At 44.2% G+C, this 23,944-nt stretch overlaps 1 protein-coding gene across 2 annotated transcripts in view; it reads left to right on the top strand.

Annotated features, from left to right (window-relative positions):
- The first annotated feature begins 22,542 nt into the window (after nt 1-22,542).
- GRAMD4 (GRAM domain containing 4) overlaps nt 22,543-23,944 on the top strand; it is a 107,890-nt gene continuing 106,488 nt past the window's right edge. Inside the window, exon 1 of one of the 2 annotated variants that reach the window (XM_087722169.1) lies at nt 22,543-22,851. In XM_087722169.1, coding sequence (XP_087578295.1) covers nt 22,823-22,851 — 29 coding nt within the window. In that variant the 5' untranslated portion in view covers nt 22,543-22,822. The remainder of the gene's footprint in view (nt 22,852-23,944) is intronic. The other variant, XM_087722170.1, reaches the window with a different exon arrangement.

Below are 23,944 nucleotides of genomic sequence, written 5' to 3'. Positions count from 1 at the left end.
AAAGAAATGACTGGGCTTATCAAAAGCTCTAAACAAACCAAACAAATATAGTACATTATGGCTTAGTGCAAGGGTTAGCTCTGGAGCCGCATGTGGTTCTTTCATCCCCCTGCTGCAGCTCCCTGTTGTTGGTCGGCACCACAATTTTGAGAGGAGCTTCTGGTTGGGGGGGGAAGCACAGTGCGCCAGGAGGAGACTCTATGGAAGGGGTGGGTTTTCCGGTTGGCTCCACAATTGATAGGGCTTTCAGTTAGGACACATAGAGGAAAAAGGACACCACGCTAGGAGGAGACTCTATGGTGGGGGAACCAGACTTCCAGTTGGCAGAGGATAAAGGACACCATGCTAGGAGGAGACTCTATGGTGGGGGGAACCAGACTTCCAGTTGGCAGAGGAAAAAGGACACCATGCTAGGAGGAGACTCTATGGTGGGGGAACCAGACTTCCAGTTGATAGAGGAAAAAGGACACCGTGCTAGGAGGAGATTCTATGGTGGGGGAAGCAGCCTTCCAGACAGCTCTAGAACTGAATTGGTGGCTTCCGATTAGGAAGTCAAGAGTATAGAGGAATCACACCTTATGTTTGCAGTAGTAGAACTATAGCACAATGTGTTTTATGAGCAAATAAAATAGATTAGCAGATTCAGTGCTGATACCAAGGATTAAATAGAAAATCATTGGGAAAGCAGATCAGATTAATTCAGGAAGTGGATGATATCTAGTTGTAGATTTAGAAGACATTTTGTACTAACTGGGGAATTTTACTGTATTAGCTGTCTTCAAGCAGAGATTTGGGAAATTCCAAAGACATTTCTTTTTGAAATTCCAGACCCTATACACAACAGTTTGCTCTGAAGTCATTGCTTCTAGAAAGATTAGGATTGTTGTTGCTGTTGTTGTTAGATGCAAAGTCATTTCTGACCCATCACGACCCCATGGACAACATTCCTCCAGGCCTTCCCATCCTCTACCATCCTCTGGAGTCCATTCAAGCTCACGCCTACTGCTTCAGTGACTCCATCCAACCACCTCATTCTCCATCATCCCCTTCTTTTGCCTTCAATCTTCCCCAGCATTAGGCTCTTCTCCAGTGAGTCCTTCCTTCTCATTAGGTGGCCAAAGTATTTGCATTTCATCTTCAGCACCTGGCCTTCTAGAGAGCAGTCAGGATTGATCTCCTCTAGGACTGACCAGTTTGATTGCCTTGCAGTCCAAGGGATTCGCAAAAGTCTTCTCCAGCACCACAGTTCAAAGGTCTCAATTCTTTGGGGCTCAGCCTTTCTTATGGTCCAACTTTCACAGCCATACATTGCAACTGGGAAAACCATAGCCTTGACTATATGCACTTTTGTTGGCAGGGTTAGATTAGGATTAAAAAAATCATAATGTGTGTTGTTCCATGATTCCTTGGACATCAATGCTTTTTACCATGCGGCCTGGCAATTTTTTGGATTTGCAAGTTAATGCATTTTGAATGATCAAAATTAGGGGAGACTCTTAAGAACATTGATGGAGAAGGCCACTGTTGATGCTGTTTTCAAGTGAGCTGAAGATCAGTAATGATTTTTTGAAAACCCACAGTACAACTAGGAAATGCATATTTACCCAAGCACAACATGGATTTTTTTTAAAAAAAAGCTAAACACAGCCAGATGTGTTTAGTACTTGGGTGGCAGTCTATCCAGGAAATACTAAGGTTGTAGGCTTTCTTTTAAGTTGTCTTCTTCTGGAAGAACAATATAAGGAAAGCAAGCAGGGCCTTGATGGATTGAACTCCTGATTCATCTAGTCCAGCAGATTGTTCTCACACTGGCCAACCAGCTGCACAAAGAAGTCCACTATTTCCCAGCAGAGGGCATCAGAGCCATCCCACTGTCATCAAAGCTAATAGCCAAACCACTTCTGCACTGATGCTACCACATAGACATGTCCGCAAAGCCATCAGAAGTCAGAAAAACAGAATAACAGAGTTGGAGTTCTTCTAGTCCAACCCCCTGCTTAGGCAGAAAACCCTATACCACTTCAGACAAATAGTTAACCAACATCTTCTTAAAAACTTCCAGTGTTGGAGCATTCACAATTTCTGAAGGCAAGTTGTTCCACACATTAATTGTTTTAACAGTCAGGAAATTTCTCCTTAGTTCTAGGTTGCTTCTCTCCTTGATTAGTTTCCACCCATTGCTTCTTGTCCTGCTTTCTAGTGCTTTGGAGAATAGCTTGACTCCCTCTTCTTTGTGGCAGCCCCTGAGATATTGGAACACTGCTATCATGTCACCCTAGTCCTTCATTTCATTAGACTAGACATACCCAGTTCCTGCAAGCGTTCTTCATACGTTTTAGCCTCCAGCCCCCTAATCATCTTGGTTGCTCTTCTCTGAGCTCTTTATAGAGTCTCCACATGTTTTTTACATCATGGGCCAAAACTGGATGCCGTATTCCAAGTGTGGCCTTACCCTTATAAAGTGGTATTAACACTTCACGCGATCTTGATTCAATCAATATCAAAAATATCCATATCAAAAATATCAATAGTCAAATTAGTTTTGCAGGAGATTTTACTTTTTAAAGTAATTTGGTTAAGGAAGTGGATAACTTTTTTTTGGCCTCCCTGCCTTGTGAAGCTCCATTTCTTGAAATGCTTTAGCACTTCTGCCATTAGCCCCTTTACTTTTTATACACTCAGTAGCCTGATTGTAACATACATTTTACGTAACAGTAACCAAATGTGGATTCCTGCACAATATTCCTCATAATGAACTCTGCCTTTATAATTCCATTAAGGGTTATCAGGAAATGCTGCACCCCTTATCCTAAACCAGGGATAGTCAACCTTTTTATAACTACCACCCACTTTTGTATTTCTGTTAGTAGTAAAATTTTCTAACCGCCCACCAGTTCCACAGTAATGGTGATTTATGAAGTAGGGAAGTAACTTTACTTTATAAAATTTATAAAGCAGAGTTACAGCAAACCCCTACTGCCCACCATGAAAGCTGGAACACCAACTAGTGGGTGTTAGGGACCAGGTTGACTACCACTGCCCTAGACAATCTATGGTTTATTAGCAAGACTACATTGTTCTGTATCACAAAAGAAGAAAAATATCCAGATGTAAAATCCACAGGATTAGCTGCTGTTGAGGTGTAGGAAGTTAGCACCCGCCCCTCTCCTAGAAAAACGAAATATTTTAGGAAATATTAAAAGGGCAGAATATTTCCCTTAAAAGAGAGGCAGAAACTTAGCCCCGCCCCTTGTTAATGGACCATTAAGGTCGGAGTCTATTCTACATAACAAAGATCTACCTCCATCAGGCAGAGCCGTAGGACGAATTGCCTAAAGCCGCTTCATTACATTATCACCCAGTAAGACTTAACCAAGCCTGGGACACAACCTTCAAAGTTACCCCTGAATGGCCCCATGGGAGTCTGACAACCAATCAGAATACAAGCTCAAATTCAAAAGCCCAGAGAAGGCATAAAACCCAGGCACTCTCAGCATCTCTTCCCTTTTTTGCCCAGGATCTCAAACCATGTGGTCCTGTCCACCATTAAGCCATCTTTCCAAGCAGTCTCCCTGTTTCCAGTGTCTTTCTTCCCACTTGGAACTGAACCCAGGAGGACATTTCTTCTAACAGAGGCTACAAAAGAAACCTGTTTTATAGCTTAGCAAGTAGGACCTCAGCCAGAATTTAATGTATACATTAAAAAAAAAAAGATAAATACTTACATAAGCTTTGCCTTACTCTGACAGTAGGGGAGGATATCATACGTATAATTGCAAAGTTCTCTTTATCTAGTATGTAGAAATGGTTTTTAATTGGCTCCGTTGTTCTACAACTAAATCCTTCTGAGAACTGGTTCTTCCTGAAAAAACTGATCTGATCTCAAATTGCAATGCAGATCAGATGTTGTAGTTTCTTTGCAGAAATGTTTGGCTGCTATAGATTAGAGGGAAGTCGTGTTAGGGAGGGAGGGAGGGAAGGGGGACCTCCAGAAAATGTGAATGACAGCTACTAATGAGTCAGCAGTTGTCGCCACTAACTCTAGGTCAGTGAGGAATTGGAGCAGATTGCAAGACGGATTATAGGTGATACGAGTCAACACCTTGGAATTCCCTTAAGTCTTTTTCTTACGCAGTGAATGTTTTCTACCAACAGATGCTGGACATTAACCTTTATTTAACATCCAAATAGGAGCTGCAAATAATTCTATTTGCAACTGAATTTCTAAGCAACTGCAGTAGGGTCACCAGCTGCACTTCTAATCGGAGGTTGCGGTCCAATCAGACTGAATCAACCCACTTCGTAACTCAAAAATGCTAAGCGGTCACGACCAGCATTGTGTCTCAAACATTGTGATCTTTAAACATGGTTTAGGGTTTAATGCAGTGGTGAAATTCAATTTTTTTACTACCGGTTCGGTGGGCATGGCATGGTGGGCATGGCAGGGGAAGGATACTACCAAGTCTCCATTCCCACCCCACTCCTGGGGGAAGGATATTGCAAAATTCCCATTCCTACCCCACTCCAGGGGAAGGATACTGTAAAATCTCTATCCCCACCCCACTCCAGGGGAAGGATACTGCAAAATTTCCATCCCCACCCCACTCCAGGGGAAGGAAATTGCAAAATCTCCATCCCCATCCCACTCCAGGGGAAGGATACTGCAAAATCCCCATTCCAACCCCACTCCTGGGGGAAGGATACTGCAAAATCCCCATTCCCACCCCACTCCAGGGGAAGGATACTGCAAAATCCCCATTCCAACCCCACTCCAGGGGAAGGATACTGCAAAATCCCCATTCCCACCCCACTCCAGGGGAAGGAAATTGCAAAATCCCCATTCCCACCCCACTCCAGAGGAAGGATACTGCAAAATCCCCATTCCCACCCCATTCCAGGGGAAGGATACTGCAAAATCCCCACTCCTGGGGAAGGATATTGCAAAATCTCAATTCCCACCCCTCTCCAGGGGGAAGGATACTGCAAAATCCCCACTCCTGGGGGAAGGATACTGCAAAATCCCCATTCCCACCCCACTCCAGGGGAAGGATACTGCAAAATCCCCACTCCAGTGGAAGGATACTGCAAAATCTCAATTCCCACCCCACTCTGGGAACAGACAGGTGGCATTTGCCGGTTCTCCAAACTACTTGACCTTTCTGCTACCGGTTCTCCAGAACCTGCTGAATTTCACCCCGGTTTAATGTATAGGAAGGAAAATCCATCTGTATCAGTTCCAAACCAGAAGAAAGATGCTGGAAACAAAATGGAGGGTGAAGGCTGATTGGAAAGAAGGTCCCTTTATTGATGAACAGAACCACCAGGGGTTGTGGTTCTGGGGCAGCTGACCCAATGGTTGAATGAGTGGATGGATTGTTGGAAGAAATGTCCATCCGGGTTCAGTTCCAAGTGGGAAGAAAGAAAAGTGGAAAGATGATTTTAATGGTGAATAGGACTGCATGGTTTGAGGTCCTGGGCAAAAAGGGAAGAGATGCTGAGAGGGCCTGGATTTTATGCCCTCTTTGAGCTTTTGAATTTCATCTTGCATTCTGATTGATTGTCAGGCTCCCATGGGGGCATGCAGGGATAACTTTGTCGGTTGTAGATTCCGCGTGGTTCAGCAAACTCCCAAATCCCACTCCTGGCTGGCCCTGCCCCTGCCCCTCCCAGGAGTCTCCACATGGCCCATCATGCCATGTAAATGCAGGGCCCGCGTGGAGGCTTGGGGAGGAGGGAAAGTGGAGGTTCTGGAAGTCCAGAAATGGGCCTATTTCCAGCCTCCGGAGGGCCTCCAGAGCCTGTGGAAAGCAGTGTTCGCCCTCCCAGAGGCTCGAGGAAAATCTACAGAGCAGTGATGGGTTCCTACCGGTTTGGACTGGTTTGTCTGAACCGGTAGTGGTTTGGGGCCTGGGTCGCTGGAACCAGCAGTGGTTCTCCAAACTTGCCATGCCCCCAAACTGGTTCCCCAGTCAGCGCTGGTGGCACCACCATCTTGTTTTTCAGTTCTGCGCATACGCAAAACAATTTTAATTGTACTGTAATGCGCCTGCAGCGCACATGTGCAAAGTGCGCACATGAGCAAACCAGCAGTGGTGCCTGCCAGAACCCTCTCCCTGCTTCAGAAGTTGAAAAATGCCCCCCCCCCCCCGTGGTGCAGGAGGCCGACTAGGACAGGCCCACCTTGGCCACACCCACTCAGCAACGCGACAGAGAACCCGTTGCTGCAATTTTTAAGCTCACCCCTGCATTCAGGGGTGGGTTGTTGCCAACGTTATTGCTGGTTCGCAACCTGCCCGCCAGACGTGTGCTGTGTCTGCTGTTCAATGTAAATTGTTCTTTGCGCATGCACAGAACAATTTACAGTGAACTGCACATGCGCAGTCACTAAAATCCAAAATGACGGTGGCCAAGGAGCAGCGAGGGAACCGGTCCGGGGAGGGAGGGGTCAGGCCTGGATCGCTGCCAGTTCTGCTACCCAAGCCTGAATTCCACTACCGGTTCGGCCGAACTGGGCCAAACCAACAGCAACCCACCTCTGTCTGCACCCATCCCATTCTTCCCACTGGTCTTTCCTCATGCATCTTTTTCAGAAAAGGTGGAGCCATTAAATAACAAGTTTAAACTTGCAAGGAAAATAGAGCCTGTTCTCCTTCCCTCAAGCCAAACAAAATATTTTATCCAGCCTTAAAATGATAGAGGAATCTGTGACCATTTAGATAGTGTTGAACTCAAATTCTTATTTGCCCAGCCAGAGATAACAAGAATTATTATCTACAAATGTTGTAGATATCCACAAGTTTCCCTCCTTGACCAAAACTACAATTCTTATTTCCAGTTCATTATTTAACACTAGTCGAAGATGCTACAGGCACAATAGGCTCCAGCAGTGACACCCCCTGAGAAGAGTTGATGGTAGAGACCTCTAAATGGTGTTTAATTCTGTGTTTTTCCAGCCTGTATCTTCTATAGCCTTTATAATGATATCAACCCAGTAGTGGGCTCCAGATCCATGTGGCGTGTGCGGACATGTGCGTGGTGCATGCAGACCTGTGCATGGCACGCACATGCATTGTAGCTGCAAATGACGCTTCCACAAGCCTCTGCGACACTCCAGCTGCTCAGCGGAGCATTGCACAGGCGCTGTGCGTGCCATGCGCATGTGCGGAAGCACCGAAAGCTTTAAAACATGGTAAGGAGCTTGGGCGGGCAGGCGAGCCCTCTGGAGCATCATACCGGAATGGTATCCGGTGCTCCGGGCAGGCTCCGGTATGCCCGTACCGGGGCACACCGCCTGCAACCCACTACTGTATCAACCTCACAAATGTGACTTTAGGCAATATTAAAAGGCAGCTAGTCCTTGACTTATGACTGTTCATTTAATGATGGTGTAGAAATTACACTAATGACCGTGTAGAAAGTTAGCACCCGACTCACCCCTCTCCTAGAAAAATGAAATATTTTTAGGAATATCAAAAAGGCAGAATATTATATTTTCCTGGAAACATGTTTATGTTGACAGGCAGGAATCAGGCTCCCTCTTACTAGCCCCCCTAATAATTAAGACTGCAGGTGCTCCTAATAAAGTATTCGTTGCTTCAACTAGAGGGTTTGTTGTTTTGGGGGAGCTGGGTCAAAACAAGGTGGGCTCACCTAACCCCATGACTTAGGGGGCAAGGAATCAAATTGGCAAGATTTTGTTATTATTAAAGCCAGTCTCAATAAAAGTAGATGTAGCCTACTTATGCGGAGTTGCTTTCCTGGTCTGGTCTACTTAGGGATACTGATTAATGATTGCATTTGAAATATTATCATTAAATGGATGTAGGGTTTATGTGCTGCAAGTCTGATTGTGTTGTATTTCTTCCATCTTTTTCTGATTTGGCCAATTGGAGAGATGTCTGTTTGTGTCACTTCTGAATACTAGCTGGACACCTGCAATGTTTTACTCCTTCTTGCCATGGCATGCATATCTCCTTCAAGTTCTTCTTCATTACTCTTTATTGGAGCTGCTTCTTCTTCCTCTTCCTCTTCCTCCTCATCTTCTTCCTCTTCCTCCTCCTCCTCCTCCTCTTCTTCTGGTTTCATTGTGTCCCATTCTTAGAGACCGCGTAGATAAGTCTCTGCAGTTTTCGTTGGCGAGGTTTTTCAGAAATGGTTTGCCACTACCTCCTTTCTAGGGCTGAGAAAAAGAAGTGATTGGCCCAAGGTTACCGAGATGGCTTTGAGTGTAAGGTGGGACTGGCCTCGTGGTCAGAGGTGGGATTGAACAATTTCAGCAACCGCTTCTCTGCCCAGTTGCTGGGTGGACATGGCCATGGGGGCATAGCCTAGTTGGCTTCCTGCATCATGGTGGAGGGAAGGGGCATTTTCACCCTCCCCAGGCTCCAGAGGCTTCCCTCAAGCCTCTGGGAATGCGAAAACCTCCCCAGGCTCTGGAGGTCCTCCAGAGGCTGGAAACAGGCATGTTTCCAGACTTCTGGTACTTCCGGAAGACCCAGTTTTCACCCTCCCCAGTCTCTGGAGGCTTTCTTCGAGCCTCCGGGAGAGCGAAAACGGCATCCGCTGGCCTCCAGAAGCCAGAAACTAGCCTGTTTCCAGACTTCTGGTACTTCCATTAGGCCTCCCAGAGTCTCTGCATGCACTTATCTGGCATCCAAAATGGCCCATGTGGAGACTCCTGGGAGGGGCGTGGTAGGATGGGCGGGGTCAGCCAGTCCTTGCAACTAACGGTTCAGCAAACCAGATTCGAAATTAACATCCGGTTCACCCGAACCGGTCCAAACCAGCTGAATCCCACCCCTGCTCCTGGTCTCCCAGTTTCTAGCTTGATGCCTCAACCACTTACACCATGGGTGTCAAACTCGGTACATCACATTGACGTCATGGCGGTTTTTGCCTTTGCAAGGTGGGTGTGTGTCACATCTGGCCCATGGGCCACCAGTTTGACACCCTTGACTTACACCAAACTTAAGGGGGGCTTCGTATTATGTTTAGTCCCCTCTGGTGACCTCCCAGGCGGTTGAAGAAAACCCAAAGAAATAAGAAAAAAATATCCAATGATCCCGAGGTTCATTTTCTTCAATGCTAACCTCGAACAGTTTCATGCATTGTATTTATTATTTATGAAGCTTACGTCTGGCTAAGTGTATTGCAGTTTATGAACCAAAGAAGGGAAATATTGAAGTAAATATTGGTTGGTTGGTTTTTTATAGAGAGGTGAGGGCTGCTGAATCTGGGCTGCAAAACTCCAAATGATGGTTAGAAGGCAGCAGGTTGTCTGTATCTGCTTTTATCTAGGGCTTGTCCCATTTTTGCATTCCTGAGACAGTAGCTCTTAAAGCAGACCACACACCTCCAGATATGCTTGTAATATAAGAGAGGTCTGGGAAGATTACCTGGAACTCGGCTAATCTGCCTAGCACAAGACATCTGATACTCTATTTATAGAGGTGTATGTACTAGAGGTCCCTGCATAGGTCATAGGAACTGATGATTCATACTAGTCCGTATTTAGTGTTAGTTAAGAAGTCAAGAGCATGTGAGTTGTTGCCTCCTTTTACAGTAATTTTTCACGTATCTTTCCCGGTAGTTTTCCTGGCTGATCTATCATCAATGCTATATTTATTTCTTTAACAGTCAAATAAGGGCTATTTCATATACCGTATGCAATAATGCATATGCAAAAGGTGTTACTTATGTTCACCAGCAAGAATTTTAAGCTATCAATATATTTTCAATATATTTTAAGCTATCAGTTTCTTTTAATTGTTGTACGCCGCCCTGAGTCCTTGGGAGAAGGCCGGCATATAAATCTAATAAATCTCAAATCTCAATATATAATACGAAGCAAACTAATTTATATGAATGCTTAATGCCACCAAGTAGTCAACTGACATCTAGTGATAAACGTCTAAAATAAATTGTTTAACAATAGAGCAGAATCCTATTATGCTTCCCTTAGAAGTTAGTTCTGCTCTGCATTCCAAATTAACTAAAGTAGGATACCCTGTTTTCCTGAAAATAAGACCTCTCAGGATAATAAGCCCAACTGTGCTTTTGAGTGCATGCGCTAAAATAAGCCCTCCCCTGAAAATAAGCCCTCCCTGAAAATATTCAAACACATGTGCAGCCCGTCCCTGCCATTTCCTCTGGTTGCTTGCCACACAAACAACATGAGATGAGGAGGCAAGGCTGGAGGGGGGAAAGGGAAGGAGAACATGCCCCATTAACTCCACACACTCTTACCTAATGGCTGCTCCCACAACCCAATTCTCAATTTCGCAATTTAATGAGTTTATATGCCACCCAAACCCGGGGGACTCCGGGCGGCTTACAAATACGAAATAAAATAAAATAACACATAGGGAAAAGAATACAAACAATTTAAAAAACACAACATACATTTGGTTTAACTGGGGGTTGGACCTGATTTAAAAATCAGCAACCCCAGGCCTGTCAGAACAGCCAGGTTTTGGTGGCTTTTTGGAAGGCCACGAGGGTGGGAAGGGTCCGGATCTCTGCTGATAGCTCGTTCCACAGAGCCGGAGCAGCTACAGAAAAGGCTCTCCCCCGAGTGGTCGCCAGCCGGCATTGTCCGGTCGACGGCACGCAGAGGAGGCCTAGTGTTGCAGCCTCGGAAGTCCTCAGACTTACGAATGACAGCTCGGCAGCAGCCAGGCGCGTCTTAGCCAATCAGACGCGCCTGCCGGTTGCCGGGCTGTCAGACGCGAGGCGATTGGGTGAACCGTTTGACAGCCGGGTATAAAAGGCTGTCAAACGACGGAGACTTGCCGGTCTACTTACTGTTGATGTTCTGATACGTTCTTGCTTGAATAAAAGGTTACGGTTACCTCAGACGCCTCTGTTAATTACTGCCGCCGATCTAACACCTAGCCTGTGGGTTCTTATCGGACGTTGGGAGGTGTGTAGCAGGAGACGGTCTCTCAGATATCCAGGTCCAATGCCATGTAGTGCTTTAAAGGTAACCCTAGCCCCCGCACCCCTTCTGTGACAGGCTAACGGCCGCCCCAAAGCAAGCAGCAGCCTCAGCGATGCGCAACACAGCAGCAGCCTTGAGATGACCTCGCTTGCTGCCTCCTGCACCTCAAAAATAATAAGACCTCTCAGAAAATAAGGCCAAGCACTTATTTCGGGGGTGGGTGGGTTCAAAAGAAAATGGGACCCTGTCTTATTTTTGGGGAAACATGGAACATAAACCTCAGATGCATTTTGTAATTATATTTCAAATGCCACCATCATTAAATACAGGCAGTCCTCGACTTTTGACTACAACTGAGCCCAAAATTTATGTTGCCAAGTGAGAAATTTGTTAAGTGAGTTTTGCCCCCATTTTACAACTTTTCTTGCAATCACTGCAATTATTAAGTTAGTAACCCAGTGGTTAAGTGAATTTGGCTTTCCCACTGCCAGAAAGTCGTAAAAGGAGAGCATATGATTCTGGGACACTGCAACTGTCATAAATATGAACCTATAGTCAAGCATCTGAATGTAAATCACATAACCATGGGGATGCTGCAACATTCAGAGGGAGTAGGAACGGATTTCTAGGGGAAAAAATGCAGACTACAAGAACCAGGAATACTATTCAGATGACTGAGGACACAGATAAACCTCCAAGTGCTTCAAGGACCCTCTAAAAGGATGCAAAGGACCAGCTGTCTGCAAGGAATATAAATCCTTCTATTCCCTACTATCCTGTCAGAGCTGAAGAAGCTTCTTGGATGAGAAACAAAATGTCTTCAAAGAAAAAACAAGAACGTCCAGTTGCCTCCTGAAAAAAGCACCTTTTGGGACGTGCCAAAGTTTGAAATGGATTCCCTGTTGTTTGTTTCCTTTGTAATCCTGTTCATTCCCATGTTTCGTGTCTGCGTCAGTCTTTCCCCACTTAAAAACAACAACACCGTATTGCCCAGTAAAAGAAAATGGTTACGTTTGATGGCAAAAAACAAAAACAAAAAACAGGATCAATTTTGTATTTTAGACACTTAGAAAAGCAAAGGAAAATAGACAAGCTGATTTGTATCTTGAATGTCTTGAATCACCTAAAGAAACGTATTCCTACAGCAGTTCCATTACTCTGTTTACTATTTGTTAAGTGTTGAGTTTACTTTTAATTTAAATGGAGCTCAACATCTGGTGACTTCATAGCTGTGAGAATGAATTTTTGGTAATGATAGGATTTTGCCCTACCTTGTTCTAGAATTCCACCCCCCCCCTGCAACTTCCTAGTCACGTGATGGCGAATCTATGGCACGCAGAGCCATCTCTCCAGGCACGCTGCCCGTTGGTCTTCCAGTTTCCGGCACGCAAATGCGCGCTGGCCAGCTGGTCTTTGCGTGTACATGTGCACCAGAAATGAGAAGATCAGGTGATTGGCGCGCATGCGCACACCGGAAACCGCTCTTCTGGTTTCTGGTGCTCCCACACATGCACACCAGGGAGCTGCTCCCCTGTGTGTATTCCCCCGTTCCTGTTTCAGCACTCAGTACCAAAAAGGTTGGCCAACACTGTTCTAGTCTAATCTTCATCTCAGGATGCCCTAGTGATCTCCCAACTAAGTATTAAGCTTGTCCAATACTGCTTAGCTTTTTAAAAACAAGATGGTTAAGTTTGGGGCATTGTGGAATTTAGCATTAAAGGTGCTCTATTTTCTTCTTTGTTGCTCTCTATATAGATGTGTTACATATGGAGCAAAAGCCTAAACTTTGTCCTCATGTTATCAAATTGTCGGCCCTCCCATCGTGTAATTACCTAGGATCTAAGAAGCATATTAGAAAAGGCTTACAATTATTCCTGTTTACTTGAAGGACATAATTGGCTTGGTGGGCGTGGCAGTGGAAGGTTACTGCAAAATCCCCATTCCCTCCCCACCCCACTAACCGGCTTTCCAGCTCTGTTCTCCTGTTCAGGGCAACAAAAGAGCTGAGGTGGCGCAGTGGTTAAATGCAGCACTGCAGGCTACTTCAGCTGACTGCAGTTCTGCAGTTCGGCTGTTGAAATCTCACCGGCTCAGGGTTGACTCAGCCTTCCATCCTTCCGAGGTGGGTAAAATGAGAACCCGGATTGTTGTTGGGGGCAATATGCTGACTCTGTAAACCGCTTAGAGAGGGCTGAAAGCCCTATGAAGCGGTATATAAGTCTAACTGCTATAAAAGAAGATCAGCTGGGAGGCAGCGGGCGGGGCCAGCCTATTTGCCGGTTCTCCAAATTACTCAAAATTTCTGCCACCTGTTCTCCAGAACCTGTCATAACTGGCTGAATACCACCTCTGGTGTGTCTATGTATAATATGTATGTATATCCTTGCATTTTTCTCACTTTTTTCTGTTTTGGTTAGTTAGAACTGTGAAACACAATCTTGGTTTTATTTTTTTAAGAGCATCCGAAGACTGTCAAACTTCAATCCAGCAATAACAATATATCCAGTACTTTTACATCCGTAATCAGCATATTCTGAAACAAGGTTGACTGATTCTTCCAACCCTTCAGGGAACATATTCAGTATATTCCAGGCAGTATCCCTTGGCTGTTTTAGTTTGGATTCTGAAAGAAACCTGGCCCTATCTATGTTTATAATTCTAAGATACCCAGCCCACTTCCCCTTTCCCCATTCTTTTATCTGATATACTTGAGCCCATAGTCCACTGAGCTGAAAAAAAATTAGTTTGTAACTTCTACTATGCTGTGGTCACTATCTAGCAACCTGACAAAGTCAAGAGTTTGCACTGTTGGCTTTGTGCTTCCAACTCAACTCTACCTCTGTCTATCATTAAAATGGGCTCCAGTCGCATGTGGTACACCCCCAGTCTGAATCCAGTCTAGATCCAGTCGCTCCAGACATAGTGGCTCAGTAACTAAGGCGCTGAGCTTGCTGATCAGAAAGGTCGGCAGTTCGGCGGTTCGAATCCCTGGCGTTGCCTAACGGAGTGAGCTCCCATTACTTGTCCCAGCTTCTGCCAACCTAGCAGTTCGATAGCATGTAAAAATGCAAGTAGAAAAATAGGAACCATCTTTGGTGGGAAGGTAATAGTGTTCCAGGTGCCTTCAGCATTTAGTCATGCTGGCCACATGACCACGGAGACGTCTTTGACAGTGCTGGCTCTTCGGCTTTGAAATGGAGATGAGCACTGCCCCCTAGAGTCGGGAATGACTAGCATGCATGTGGGAGGGGAACCTTTACCTTTACCTTACTAGTCGCATAACTACACTGGAGACAGACTAGTTGTTGACCATATTTTGACTGTACAGTACGGTATTCAGCGCATATTGCTATCTAATAATCTTGTTAGCACTCCAGCAATCCAGTCATTGTAGCATTTATTCAGTAATGCATGATTAAAGAAAGCATGGCTTGGTGTAATTTATGAACTTGTTAATAGCCAGTAGTTGATGTTTGAAGGTCACATCATCTTGTGCTATGGAGTTGCTTTCATACCAATTACTGTAGACTTGTTGATTGTTCATCCTTAGCCTTTAGAGCAGTGGCATCTGTGACAGATGGGGTCAAAATGGAGGCTGTAGCATTGCAATAGAAGCTCTGTCTCCTTCATATGCATGCTCTGTATACTCATATAAAACAAGCAGGGCTTGTATCACAACACGACTTCTACTACTTAGCTAGCTTTGATGTATTTTGTGGACATGCTAATGTAAAACAAGCACAGAGTTCACCAGGAGGCTGTCTGTTGTGGCCCATCAGCGGCCAGAGGAGCTGGCAGCAGATTCGGACAGTGAGAAGGTTGGGGAGGAACATGGGCCAGTCCTTGAGTCTGGGAAAGGCTCTGATGAGAGCTCTGTGTTGGAGGCAGATAGGGGGCCAGAGCCACATGCCAGTTATCAGCTGCCTTCAGAATCAGACATCAGTGAGGCAGACAAACAACTGGAGCTTGTTCCCAGTTTGCGCATGCACAGCCAGATGAAGGGAAAAGCTAAAGAACAGGGGTTGACTTGGGAGTCAGGCCACAGGTGGACCATTTTATATCCCAGAGGAAATAAAAGAGGAGCAAAAGGGGTGTGGAGTTTGCAGGAGACAATTAGTTCGCTTAATTGGTTTGGGACTCTCCGAGACTCCGTGCCAAGTTTTGCAGATATCCACCTAGCAGCTCTCCAGCCAGATAAGGTCTGTGACTGTAAATCCTCCCTTGAAAGACTTTCCTGGATGTGAATGAGCAGAATTCACAGTCAATTAATGAAAGGGGTTCTTGTAGGGACAAGGAGTTTGCTTCATGCTCTCGGGAAGGTCAGAACACTGTCAAAAACTCAAGCTGGCACTGACATTGCGTAACAAAGCCCAAATGTCAACCACGCATCCATAAGAAGCAACAAGCGGAAGCTTGTTAAAGACAGATTGAATCTGGATGTAAGGAGAAATTCCCTGACAGAACAATTAATCAATGGAACAGCTTGCCTCCTGGAGTTGTGGGTGCACCAGCCATTTCTCAGGGATGGCATGAGGTCTCCCGCCCTGAGCAGAGAATTTGATTAGAACAGGGATCCCCAAACCCCCATCTGTGGACTGGCACTGATCTGCAGCATGCCAGAAACTGGGCCATGGAAACAAGCAAAGTCTCATCCACAGCAGGCAGCACATAAAATCAGAGTTTGCAGGGATTCGGGAGGAACCTCTAGCTAAGATTCTGTGCAGTTCAGAGAACCCCCAAGTCCCACTCCTGGCTGGCCCCGCCCCTCCCCTCCTAGGAGTCCCCCCGTGGTCTGTTTTGGATGCAGGTAAGTGCAGGGCATGCACCGAGGTTTGGGGAGGGCAAAATATGGGCCCATTTCCAGCCTCCAGAGCGTGTCCGGAGCCTCGGAAGGCCATTTTCGCCCTCCCAGAGGCTCGAGGAAAGCCTCCGGAATCAGGGGAGGGCAAAAATATATTCACACCACCGTGGGGTAGAGGGCTGACTATGCCACGTTCACCATGGCCACACCCATCAGCTAAAATTTTTGAAGCCCACCCCTGCATAAAACCACGCCCCCTCCAGTTTGTGGGGAAAAAAATTCTCAATGGAACCGGTCCCTGGTGCCCAAAGGATTAGAAGACCTCCAAGGTCCCTTCCATTAATAAGATTGTATGATTCTAATCAGTTAGCACAGGAAACAGTTCTCGCCTCCTCCCTGTGTATTTGTAGGGGTGGTGGTGTATGTGTATGCGTGTGTGGGTACATACACCAGAATGCAAAGCTGTCGTTTTCCTGTATGTCATTAGAATAAAAGCAAAGGATGTGGGTAGTTTTTCTTCCATGCCAGATTCTTACTCTAAGGGTAGCTTTAAAGAAATATGAGAAGTGTGAAGACTCAGAAAGCTTAACTAAGTGTTTTAAGGTTGGACTTTAATAAAAGTGGGTTTTATCAGCCTATACGTAACAAATAGCAATATTAGTAAAAAAAAAAAATACTGTTGGTTGATTTTTCCCATTACAGAGTTTTCTTTGATGGGTAAATAAATGAAAGACAAAAATATATTACAACTGATTTTGAATTGTTTGCTTGTTGCACTTTGTAGAGCTGTTTAAAAGGTAAAGGTTCCCCTTGCACATATGTGCTAGTCTTTCCTGACTCCAGGGGACGGTGCTCATCTCCGTTTCAAAGCCGAAGAGTCAGCACTGTCCGAAGACATCTCCGTGGTCATGTGGCCGGCATGACTAAACGCCAAAGGCGCACAGAACGCTGTTACTTTCCCACCAAAGGTGGTTCCTATTTTTCTACTTGCATTTTTACATGCTTTCGAACTGCTAGGTTGGCAGAAGCTGGGAGAAGTAATGGGAGCTCATTCCATTACACGGCACTAGGGAATCGAACCGCTGAATTGCCAACCTTTCTGATCAACCAGCTCAGCGTCTTAGCCACTGAGCCATCTCATCACTTAAAGAGTGGTAACATACTTCTAAATGTTACAAAAGACAATATTGTGTCTCTTCTTCCCCAGAAGATTAGCTGACACCTTAACAAGGATCCTTCCCCAGTCCATGATTCATAAGAGACACATTTTACATGAGGAAAGGATACAAGCTTCTGATAGCAGGGCACTCAAGAGTTTCCCCGAACCAATCATGAGACTGAGTCACCATCATGTGAATGCCTACACACACACCTCTTTATCAAGTTCCAACGTCCAAAAATATAAAACAACTACCCATGATCATTCATGAAGGCATTGAAATATACGTCACTTCAGCTGAGAAGGAGAACCAGGGAATGGTGGCTAAAGCTACTTTGAAATGATGAGGTATGATTTACCTAGACTATTTGTACTGCATAAGTGATAAATCTAAGTAGCTAGTGAAATCCTAAATTAATGGATTTCACTATTGAACTCTATGGAACTTAGAATAGGATCATGCTGATGATAAAGATTTTTTGCTCTATATCTATATATCTATATATTTGGGCATACCAGGGGTTGTTTAAATATATATCTATATATCATCTATATATCTATATATCTAGATTTATATCAATCAATATCTATCTATCTATCATCTATCTATCTATCTATCTATCTATCTATCTATCTATCTATCTATCTATCTATCTATCTATCTATCTATCTATCTATCTATCTATCTATCATTATCTATCTATCTATCTATCTATCTATCTATCTATCTATCTATCTATCATTATCTATCTATCTATCTATCTATCTATCATCTATCTATCTATCTATCATTATCTATCTATCCATCCATCCATCCATCCATCTATCATCTATCTATCTATCTATCTATCTATCTATCTATCTATCTATCTATCTATCTATCTATCTATCTATCATCTATTTCAATCATCTATGATCTATCTATCTATCTATCTATCTATCTATCATCTATCTATCTATCTATCTATCTATCTATCTATCTATCTATCTATCTATCTATCTATCTATCTATCATCTATCTATCTACCTAACCTACCTACCTATCTACCTACCTACCTACCTACCTACCTACCTATCTATCTATCTATCTATCTATCATCTATTTCTCTCTCTCTCTCTCATCTACTGTATCTATCGTGATATCATGTTTCCCTGAAAATAAGAGAGGGTCTTATTTTCTTTTGATCCCTGAAATAAGCACTTGGCCTTATTTTCAGGGAGGCCTTATCATTTTTGAGGTGTAAGAGGCCCCTTAACCTTGGCCTGTGACCTACAGATCAGCTGATCCAGAGTGGGCCGGAAGTTCTGCCTTGGTTTTTGGCACATGCTTGCCAGCCCTAGCGTTGCTGGGCCTGCTACTCTTTTTGAGGCCACCACTAAAAGAAAAAGGTTTGCGGGAGCAGCCTCTGTGAGTATGCAAGTATATGTGTGTGTGTGTGTGTGTGTGTGTGTGTGTGTGTGTGTGTGCGTGTATTCCTTCCCACCCCTATGGGAGGTACTGTTTTCCTCATTCTCAATCCTTTTACCAGACGCCTGGGAGTTTAAGATTTCTGCACAGTATTTCCGCTCTCAGAATATATATTATTTTGTTCAATTGTGTTTGACTTTTGGAGAAATTTTCCTGGCAAGATTGTCAGTGGTGATTGACACTGCCTTCTTCCTAGGGCTGGTACAAGATCACTTTGCGCTGTCTTTGCGCCTAAGGTAGGAATACAACTCACAGTCTCTGTTTTTCTAGTCTCATCAGAGGTGGGTTGCTGCTGGTTTGGGCCGGTTTGGTAGAACCAGTAGTGGCCCGGAGGAGCTGAGAGCGAACTGGTATGGTGGCTCTTTTGGCCCATGCTCTACACCTGTTTTTATGGCAAAAGGCAAATTGCGCATGTGCGCACCGCGTGCGGCGCCTGCGCGAGCCTGACAATCAGCTTGTTGGGCTTGCACTTGCGACAATCAAGTTGTCGCAGGGGCGGTGGATCGCGCATGTGAGTCAGGCATGTGCACGAACGGAATGCACACACGTGTGATCACCGAACCAGGAGTGACAGTAAGTGCAACCCACCACTGAGTCTCATGCTTTAACTGCTACACCAAACTTCCCCCCCTCTCTTTCTCCTATACACACACACACATATACATCATTATATATTTAATAAAACAGAACAAATAGAACAGCGATAGAAAAGCAGGGAGTGATATGAGTAATGTTTTCTCATACATGTATACATGAATATAAAGACTTGAGGGGGGGTGTCCAGAAATTGTTGATTAATAAGTTGTTTTGGGGACTTCATTAAAAAGAGTTGATGGCTAAGAAAAACAACTTGTAACAAAAATGATACAAGTACTCAATGTAACTACTGTGTAAGAAATTTACTAAGAAGTTAGATGCTCTCTAGAGTAAACTCGGTGCAATAGAATAATCTGCATTTGAGAATTAGCATTACTTTCTGAGGGACATCTGTGAAATGGTTAACAGAAAATATCATAAAGCTTTCACGTGCAGGTAAGACTTCACTTACCTGGAACACTAATAAGAGGCTTATTGCTCACCTGTCAAAACAATGAAGGCTGGATTGAGAATTAGGACTACCTGTACATTATTTCTGCAATGACATCATTATGGCTTGTATTAGATAGCTATGTTTGTAGGTTCTGCTTCTGCAAACGAAAGAAATTTTTGCACATAGAAATCACATTAAACATTCCATTCTAGATGCTCCTTCAGGATTGGCTTACAATAGCTGTTTTTCTCCAACCTACATACTGCATGCTATTTTCACACGTCATATTAAATCTTGAAATGATACACTGTGCCATTGTTGCATTCTGAAATTTGTTTTATCTCCGGTGTTAACATTTAGACAATGAATTGGGGGCGGGGGGGGGGGAGGAACCTAAACAAGACAGGGCCTAGCAAATACAGGTGGTCCTCAGTTTATGACCACAATTGAGCCCAAAATTTATGTTGCTAAGTGAGAAATTTGTGAAGTGAGTTTTGCCACATTTGTTAAGTGAATCACTGCAGTTGTTAAATTAGGAACGCGGTTGTTAATTGAATCCGGTTTCCCCTTTGACTTTGCTTGGCAGAAGGTGTCAAGAAGGAATGACATGACTCTGGGACACCACAACTGTATTAAATGTGAGTCAACCGACAAGCATCCCAGGGTAAATCAGGTGACATTACAACTGCTGTAAGTGTGAAAAATGGTCATAAGTCACTTTTTTCCAATGATGTAACTTTGAACGGTTGGCCACTAAATGAACTGTTGTTATACATAAAGGGGAATATTTGTAGCTCAGGGTTGACATGAGGGGTCCTTGGTGCTCTCTGAGCTTGCCTGTTTTCTTGCAGACGTTTTATTACCCAACTAGGTAACATCATCAGTGCTAGTAAGGAGTGCCGTTTGCTGTCAGTATATATCTTCCGTTGTAAATTGTAGGACTACTACCTGTACTTGGATGGGAGGCTGTAAGGAAGCCTCAGATTAAAGTGAATAAAAATAAAATAAAAACAAAATAGCGGTAACAAACAAATTCTGTCCAGAGGATGGTAGGCAGGTCCTCCATGGAGTTTATTTCAAGACCAACAAGGGCAAATTCTGTGCTACTAGTTCCTATTTAATTAATTTAATGCTTTCGATATATTTTTCATTATTTATTTTCAGTCCCGCTACTTCCCCATATTCTTCTATTTTTTAAAATTAATTTAGGCCCTGTTTCTTGTGGGTCTTCTGCACACGCTTGTCATTTATACTGTTCTTCCCCCATCCCCCCATAACTTTTACCTCTATATACTTTGAATTAATCAATGTTAAAAAGAAAAGGAATTTATTCAATTTATGGAAAAAGAAATGGACTTTTTCTTTAACAATAGACCACTGTCAAACCATTCACTAAGGCTGCATTACTATTACTATTAGTCTTCTCATCCTTCCTATCCCCCATCTCCTCCCACTTATGACTGAAGTACTGTAACCTTGTTGCTTGTATCCTTGTTTCCTGATTGCTTATTTGTACCCTATGACTATCATTAAGTGTTGTACCTCATGATTCTTGACGAATGTATCTTTTCATGCCTTTTTATGTATACTGAGAGCATCTGCACCAAAGACAAATTCTTTGTGTGTCCAATCACACTTGGCCAATAAAGAATTCTATTCTATTCCATGCCATGCTATTCTATTTCTACTCTACTGTACACTCTATTCTAATTCTATTCTTTCTACTCTACTCTTATTATATTCTACTACACACTCTAATCTACTCTAATTCTATTGTTTCTACTCTATTCTAATTCTACTCTTCTATTCTACTTCTATTCTTTCTACTCTACTCTTATTCTATTCTTTCTACTCTACTCTTCTATTCTACTATACACTCTACTCTACTCTAATTCTATTGTTTTTACTGTACTCTAATTCTACTTTCTACTCTACTCTTCTACACTCTACTCTTATTCTATTCTTTTTACTCTACCCTTATTCTGTTCTTTCTACTCTATTCTTATTCTACTCTATTATTCTATTCTTTCTACTCTTATTATTCTATTCTTTCTAATCTACTCTTATATTCTACTACACTCTAATCTACTCTAATTCTATTGTTTCTACTCTACTCTAATTCTACTCTTCTATTCTACTTCTATTCTTTCTACTCTACTCTTATTCTATTCTACTCTTATTCTATTCTTTCTACTCTTATTATTCTATTCTTTCTACTCTACTCTTATATTCTACTATACACTCTAATTTACTCTAATTCTATTCCTTCTACTCTACTCTAATTCTACTTTCTACTCTACTCTTCTATTCTACTTCTATTCTTTCTACTCTACTCTTCTATTCTACTATACACTCTAATCTACTCTAATTCTATTCTTTCTACTCTACTCTAATTCTACTTTCTACTCTACTCTTTTATTCTACTTCTATTCTTTCTACTCTACTCTTATTCTATTCTATTATTCTATTCTTTCTACTCTACTCTTCTATTCTGCTATACACTCTAATCTACTCTAATTCTATTGTTTTTACTGTACTCTAATTCTACTTTCTACTCTACTCTTCTATTCTACACTCTACTCTTATTCTATTCTTTCTACTCTACTCTTATTCTGTTCTTTCTACTCTATTCTTATTCTATTTTACTCTATTATTCTATTCTTTCTACTCTACTCTCATTCTATTCTATTTATTCTACTCTACTCTAAAAGAAGAAACGTCACTAAAAAACGTCTGGGATACGGCTAAGGCATATATTCGAAGACCATTAGAAGATATACATGGGCTTTCAATATATTTTTTTTATTCCTGCGCCAACGATCTGGTTCGATTCATCCGTGGAGAGTCCGGCTGAATGGCGATTATTAATCCTTCCTTTCCCACGCGCCCACCTCCTTCGGGGGGGAGCGCAGCAAAAAACAAAGGTCTCCCTCCCTCCCTCAGCGAAGCCTTTACAGCCGCCGGGCCAAAGAAGCCGCTCTCCTCCTCCCTCCTCCTCCTCCTCCGTCCCTCCCCGCCGGGACTCCCGGACGGCTGCCCGTCTCCAAGCCTTGCCCATCAAGATGGAAACAGGCGGAGCCGAGCGCTAGGGAGGCCGGCCCCTTTGCGCGCCTCGCAGGCCGCCGACGCCGGCGATTTGAAGGAAGGCGAGAAGCGGTGTCGTCGGCAGCGGCGGCTGCGCAGCGTCCTCGTCACCGGCCTTGGCTGGGGCCGCTGAAGCCAGGGGGAAGGGGGGGCCCTGGCGGCCCTGGAGCACCTGCTGCTGCTGCTGCTGCTGCCGCCGGCCCTACCGACGTGCTCCGCGGGCCGGCGCGAAGGGTGAAGCGCCCTCGCTCGGCCGGCAAAGCGGTGGCGCGCAACCCGGCGAAGCTGCGGCAGGGAGGCGACGGCTGGAAGGAGAAGGGAGCTGAGCGACGGCAGCGTGGATGAAAGTTTGGTCCGAATTCCGTGCAGGGTGAGGAACAAAGCCGTCCCGCCATCTCCCCCGCCCTTGTCGCCCGCCGCCTCTTCCTCCTCGCGGCCCCGCGGAGAAGCCTTCCTTACCCGCGCAACGTCCTGCCTTCCTCCCGCGCTCTCTCTTCCAGCTTCACTCCCTCCGCCTTCGCTTGGGCCTCGGCCATATCCCCCCGCTTACCACCCCACCCCGATGGAGAAAGGGCTCCCCTCTCCGTCCCCGATCCTCTCGGCGTCCCCTTTGGCTCAAAGCTGGACCCAGCCCTTCCTTTTTGGGGGCAGGGGGGTTCCATGGCTTGGAGAGAGTTGTCCTCCTCCGCCGGGACTTTGGAAAGCAGCCCCCCTCGCCAACCCTCCTTCGCTCCGTTCAAGAAATTTCTATTTTTTCTTTTATTTCCTCAAGCATGCATTAGATAACACATATGAGTATAAACATGATTTTGGATGCATGAAATGGATACAAATAAATGGGGGCATTAGGACAGGGAAGGTGCGCTTATGCACCCCCCCCCCTACAGACCTCTTAGGTATGGGGTGAGGTCAAAACAGTAGACAGTCTAAAGTTAAAATTATGGGGGGTTTGGGGAAGAAACCACAGTGTCAGGTAAAAGCATTCCAGGTAAGAGCATTCCAGGCTGTTGCAGAAGTCGTATTTTCTGCAGTCGAGTTTGGAGTTTCCCTTGAGTTTGTGTCTATTGTGTGCTGGTGTATTGTTGTAGTTGAAGCTGAAGTAGTCGTGGACGTTGTAGTGGATTATTTTATGTACTAGCTTAGGTCAAACCAAAGGTGGGTGTGGTTCTAAGTTGTCTAAGCCCCAAATTTCCAGTCTGGTGGCATAAGGTAATTCTTTTGCGAGCAGGAGAGTGGAGGACTCTTCTCATGAAATATCTCTGAACTTGCTCGATTGTATTAATGTCCGATTCCAGACAGATGAGCTGTATTTGAGAATTGGTCCAGCAAATGTTTTGTATGTTCTGGTTAGCAGTACAATATTGCCAGAGAAGAAAAAAACAAAACAAAAAACAATCTCTTTTTAAAAGCATAGTGTAGGCTTTATTGTCATTGTACATCATGTATACAACGAAATTGGTTTT

This window comes from Thamnophis sirtalis, unplaced genomic scaffold (genome assembly GCF_051295495.1).
Source record: "Thamnophis sirtalis isolate CommonGarterSnake01/CBP01778 unplaced genomic scaffold, rThaSir2_p1.2 scaffold_9, whole genome shotgun sequence".
NCBI lineage: Eukaryota > Metazoa > Chordata > Lepidosauria > Squamata > Natricidae > Thamnophis > Thamnophis sirtalis.
Note: the sequence above shows the minus strand (reverse complement) of the source record. Positions and strands in the feature narration are given on the sequence as shown.